Here is a 5,727-nt window from a genome sequence, read left to right on the forward strand (position 1 = left end):
GGGCGGCTTAAAGCCACTTCAGCCGCACACGGCGGGTGAACGGGCACAATTAAATATTAACGTTGTGCTAATAAAAATTAAATTTTCAAACGCCTGGGAGGCAGTAAATAGGAAATATTACTGCGGTATTTTTTGGGTTTGGTTTTGTTTTGGGTTTTTTTTGTTTTTAATTTTTTTTAAGAGGGGAAAAAATGATATGGGGGAAAGGGAAAGAAATAAAGCCCAAAAGTTAGCATCATCCTCTTGGTGACTTGCTAATCGCATCTTTGCATTGACCACTACACCTCTGAACATGTGTCACTTGGTGGAGCAAGAGCAAGTGCTACTCACTTTGCTGAGCTCCATGGGCCCTATTGTGTTTAAAACTAGTTTTTATTTCCATGCCACCTTATATATAGAACGTTATTGCACTTTTACAGGAGGAATAGCATGTACTGCCTTTCTATCTGTCTGGCCAGCAGCTGTGAGCATGTGAACTCCAGTTACTAAAGGGATAAGTCACAGCTTGGTGCTGTGCATGCCATTCGAGCCCCAGTGTGGTGGCCAACTAAAATATTTTATATTAGTTCATATATAAATCTTAATGGGCAGAAGTATTTAATAGCCTGTCTCCAGTCTCAGGACATGATGTAAATGCATATCAATGTAAAAGTGAAATCAGTGACCAGTTTCGCTTGGCTCAAGTCTGCAACCTGACTGTCAAGGAAGAATAATTTAAGTGTTTCTATTGGATATGGTAGGAGGTGTGTTGAGGGAAGAAAGGGATGTGGTGCTGATGGGGCGTCACTTCAGGCAATGGTGACATGTGTGTATATATATAAACACATGCACACTATGTATGTATACACACATACATATACACATTTGTCCATACATGCATTCACTTATTGTTTTCCCTTTTTTCTCTCTTCCCTACAGAGTCAAGATGGCTAAAGGTGATCCGAAGAAGCCCAAGGGCAAGATGTCTGCCTATGCCTTCTTTGTGCAGACGTGCCGTGAGGAACATAAGAAAAAGAACCCAGAGGTTCCAGTCAACTTTGCAGAGTTTTCCAAGAAGTGCTCAGAGAGGTGGAAGGTACCTTAATTTGTGACTTCCTGAAGGGATAACTTGTTGTATCTGCTAGAATGACGTGCGTGTGTCTAAACATGAAGGGAGCTGATCCTGTTTTGGTCTGTATGCCATTCCTGGCCATTGATTGCGTGCTGCTGACTCCTGTCATGATCATGAAAGCTTCAACCCAGTGTATCTGTGTGTTTAGGTGCTTCCCTTTTACAGCCTGGCCTTTTTTCCTGTTCCCAGGCAGTGCCCTTAAGCAGCTACATCCATCCAGGCCTGTGTCCTTACATCAGGAGACATTTCACAAAATGGAGGACTCTGGCTGTGTCCCATTCCCATTGCTTCCCTCTCATGAGCATGCCAGTGGTGGCTGCGGTCCCTGGTACAGGACCTTCGTCCCCAAGGTGGTCCAGTTAGAAAACAAACAAATTCTGAAACTCTGCTATTGAGTCAGTATGTGTTGGCTTGTGTACTTAAAGTTTGCCAGCTATTGGGTAATCACAAGTTCGGTGTCTTGTTTTTTTGTTTTCTAGACCATGTCAAGCAAGGAGAAGGCTAAATTTGATGAAATGGCAAAGGCTGATAAGGTACGATACGATAGAGAAATGAAGGACTATGGACCAGCTAAGGGTGGCAAGAAGAAGAAGGACCCAAATGCCCCGAAACGACCACCGTAAGTGACTTTGACATGTTAAATGCACGAATGTTTTGGTTTGTTTCCATACCCTTTAAGACAGCTGATAGGTTTCCATACAAGAAGTAGGTGGGGTATGATGCTGGTATAGCAGTATTGGTAATCTTCACAGCTTACTGATGCTGTTTTGCAAATCTGCTAGGCAGCTTGTAATCTTGAGCATGTAGAGCACTGACAGGACTTGTCAGTACTTGGTACCCTTGAACTCGAAGCAGTGGAAGACATGGAAATAGCTGGGTCACAGTGAGACTTGTGTATCTAAGATGAAATTGGGTGGGGAGGGTAGACAACATCTGTTTAAAAACAGCATTGGGTGAAGGCTGAAGGTCTGGGCCTCAGTAAAATAAAAACAGGTTTGGATTTATGTTTTGAGGTTTGATCTTTTTAAGTTTAAAAAAAAAAAAAAATCTTCCTGTGCAGTGTGTGAGTGCCTGTGTGAATGTTGAGGGTGAGGGACAGAGGAAGGGTGTTCCCCAGGCATGCTGCTGACTGTCGTCTTGGTACTTCTCCCCAAGGTCTGGCTTCTTCCTCTTCTGTTCAGAATTCCGCCCCAAGATCAAGTCCACAAACCCCGGCATATCCATTGGAGATGTAGCGAAGAAACTGGGTGAAATGTGGAACAACCTCAGTGATGGTGAAAAGCAGCCATATAACAATAAGGCAGCTAAACTGAAGGAGAAGTACGAGAAGGTAAGGATAGTTTTCACTTGTGCCTCTTCCATGCTGGCTCTTGTGTTGAAGTGTTTCTGTAATGTATACCCAGCTAAGGTGGCACCTGCACAGTGAGCATCTCCAGCTTACAGACTTGTTCTTATTACGCTGTGTGCTATGCAGCTGAGCATTGTGTACGTTGGGATGGAGTAGTTTAGAGAGCCAAGGGCGGATTCCAGCATGGAGGGAGAGCTTTCTCCCCAGTGATGCCCAGCAGTGGCTGCTGTGTTGCCCCAGCAAAGGGTTTGTTGTGCTGTTAAAGGAGCTTTGTCTCATTAGCAGGAAACTTTTAAGATTGAGAGGCTGGGTTCTCTTCTCCTCCTCAAAGATATAACCATGAATGCAGGGTTCAAGGTCTCCATCATCTGGAGACAGCTGAGGATGCTTAGGTGTCTGCATACCTGTATACCATAATGCTGGGTGTTGCCCTTTTTGGAGGTGCAGCTGTGGAAGGCCAGTCCCTTTTACGTTAACACCCGCTGCTGTACAAATGCTGTATGTGTTTGCTGCTTAGAGCAAATTAAGACGTCCCCTTGACTTTGCAGGATGTTGCAGACTACAAGTCTAAAGGAAAGTTTGATGGCGCAAAGGGAGCAGCAACCAAAGCTGCTCGGAAAAAGGTAGAGGAAGAAGACGAAGAGGAGGAGGAGGATGAAGAAGAGGAGGATGAAGATGATGATGATGAATAAAACTGTACAATACTTGTCTCCATGTGAATACCATAGAGTAGGGGAAACACCATAAATGAAGCACCTCTTATTTGAGATGGTGTCTCTTGCCCTTATTAGGCTTAATTAAAAAAAAATAAATTTGGATTCCGATCGCGTTGTAGTTTCTAAAAGTGCTCTAGAAATTGTAACTGGTTTACATGAAGTGGCCATGGGTGTAGCGAGCACCCTGAAACTGTATCAAAGTTGTACATATTTCCAAACATTTTTAAAATGAAAAGGCGCTCTAGTGTTCTCCTAACTCTGTGCACTTTGCTGTTGGTGTAACAAAGCATTTAAAAATGTTTCAAGCATTTTTTTAATTTGTAAGGTGGTGTTACTATATGGTTATTGGCTAGAAAATCCTGGGTTATAAACTGTACATATCTATAGTTTGTAAAAACTAGACAGATTCTTGTGGTACATGCTTAGAGTTATGATGCCTTAGAGGAGCAGTGATTACTTGGAAAGGTTGTATGTTCCCCAGGGTGCCATGGCCCAAAGCATGCACTGTGAGGGTAGATCTATTTACACTACAGTGGGCGTCCATTTAGCTTAAAGTTGTCTTTCTGTATATAGTGAAATAGCATTCTGCTGCCATTCTTAGTTGTGGAAGGGGGTTCAGCTGGCATGAGAAGTGTATGGATTTTTTTAGTTAAGTGCGGTAGTTTTTAAACTGAAACTGTAGACATCTCTTCATCGTCAACTAAGTGAAGAGCCAGTGCAGCAACTGAAGTTCAAAAACACTCTGTACTTAAATGAATTTGCAACGTTCTGTTTTTTTTGTATGTTTAGAATGCTGAAATGTTTTTGAAGCAAAATAAACAGTATTACATTTTTAAAACTGTTCTTGACAACACTCTAAATTTCTGGTTTAAAAGGATTTTGATGACAGCAAGAGGTTCATTTTGAAGTCTGTGGCATCCCTCAGGGCTGGTGACTTAGGAAACATTCTGACTCAAGGATTTAAAAAAATAAATGGTGGCCAGCCATAACTGGCTGAATTGAAAGAGATGGCTGCTCCAGCTAATATGCAATCATAACTGTTTATGGCTGAGTGGCATAAGATGCTATGCAAGTTTGAACTTTATTACTTGAACTTGGGAGCCTAAATGAACATTCATAAAGTAATTGTTTGTTTGTGTGTGTATATAGCAGCATTCAGAGATGCAGAGAAAGGTAGGTGGCTAGGAATGAGGCTGACACCATGGAATAAGTATAAAAGCATAGTTTGGATTTTTTTTTCCAGTTGTGTTGGGTAAATTTATAGCCCAAATGCATTGCTGTACATATTAAAATGTGCCTTTTTTGTCCTGTGTTAAACCGTTTCAGACTTGTGGTTTTTTCTAGCATCTTGATCTGTGGCAAGAGCCTGGCACCTAGTGTAACTCCCTGCTGAAGTAGGAGTGTGGCACAGGTACTTAGTCTGTGTCCTTTCTCTAATCACTCAAGTGATTGGGTGCTGTGAGGTGGGTTGGGGGAGTGATGCAGGTCTCTTTCCTCTCTGGTGATCAGTTGGCTGTGCCATTGCCATCTTTCCAATCCAAGCTGGGGATGTTTTGCAGCCCTTGGAAGGGAAAAGTAATACCTGGTCTTCAGCTGGTGACTAACCTCATTTTCCCTTAGCATGGAAACTGAGTGAACTGGGAAAACTACGGCACCCGCTCGCTACTACCCTTGTGCTGACTGTAGTTAGCAGCTGGTGTTTGCTTGGCAGTGAGGAGGAGATGGGGTGTGAGGATAGTCAAATTAATAGCAGGTCAGAGTTGGGGGCTGCCATGTGCAGCTGACTTAAGAGGACAGGGTAACTCATTAGTGTAAACAGAATGGGCTGCTGCCACTGCTTCATTTGAGCCTAATTGCAGATTACTGAGGGCCAGGCTCACAGGCAGTAACTACTTCTAGCGTGGATAAAACCACTCTGTTGCCTATATGAGTAGCAATATGGCTTCCTGTGACTTCTCAACAACCGTAGTATTTTGACAGAAGTGTTGAGATGGTCTAGAACCTGAAAGCAAAACCAAGCGAAGCTTGGTATTGGATGAAGTGAGCTAATAAACTTTATGAAACATAGCAACATGTAGCAACTTTTTTAAGGTTAAGTTACAGTTGGATCATTTAGAAATACTTCTATAATTGCTTAATTATGGCACTTCTTACTGTCTTTAATGCGCAAAAAAACCCCCCAAGTGTGAAATTAGCCCCCATTTTATGGGAAGTTGCATTTTAAAAGCCTCAAAGTGGTGTCTGGAGAAGAGAAATAGGTACCTTTGTATTTGATACCCTTTCTGCATGTCTTCTGATGCACAGAGGAGGACAACTGGAGATTCCAGCATGTGGAAATTTGGTGGGGAAGTGGTAGAGCAGATAAGAGAAGTGATGGCATTATTTCAGGAGCTCTAATACTGTTTCTATTGTCTAGTTGGCAAAATCTCCCCTTAGCCACATATGGGAATTAGTGTAGATCACTGCTGTGCAAATCGGGCTTGGCTTTGAATTAACTACCAGTGAGCTGAGCCTCTATTGATAGTATTAGCAAATAAGAACTAGAGCTGACA

At 42.6% G+C, this 5,727-nt stretch overlaps 1 protein-coding gene across 1 annotated transcript; it reads left to right on the top strand.

The window, feature by feature from the left end:
- The first annotated feature begins 909 nt into the window (after window positions 1-909).
- Window positions 910-4,492, top strand: HMGB3 (high mobility group box 3). Its single transcript, XM_010014967.1, has 4 exons — window positions 910-1,075; window positions 1,591-1,730; window positions 2,267-2,441; window positions 3,008-4,492. Exons 1-4 carry the CDS (start codon window positions 926-928, stop codon window positions 3,149-3,151), a joined length of 609 nt encoding a protein of 202 aa, XP_010013269.1. The 5' UTR covers window positions 910-925; the 3' UTR covers window positions 3,152-4,492.
- The last annotated feature ends 1,235 nt before the right edge of the window (window positions 4,493-5,727 follow it).

Source organism: Nestor notabilis, unplaced genomic scaffold (assembly GCF_000696875.1).
Source record: "Nestor notabilis isolate BGI_N333 unplaced genomic scaffold, ASM69687v1 scaffold32215, whole genome shotgun sequence".
NCBI classification, from domain to species: domain Eukaryota; kingdom Metazoa; phylum Chordata; class Aves; order Psittaciformes; family Psittacidae; genus Nestor; species Nestor notabilis.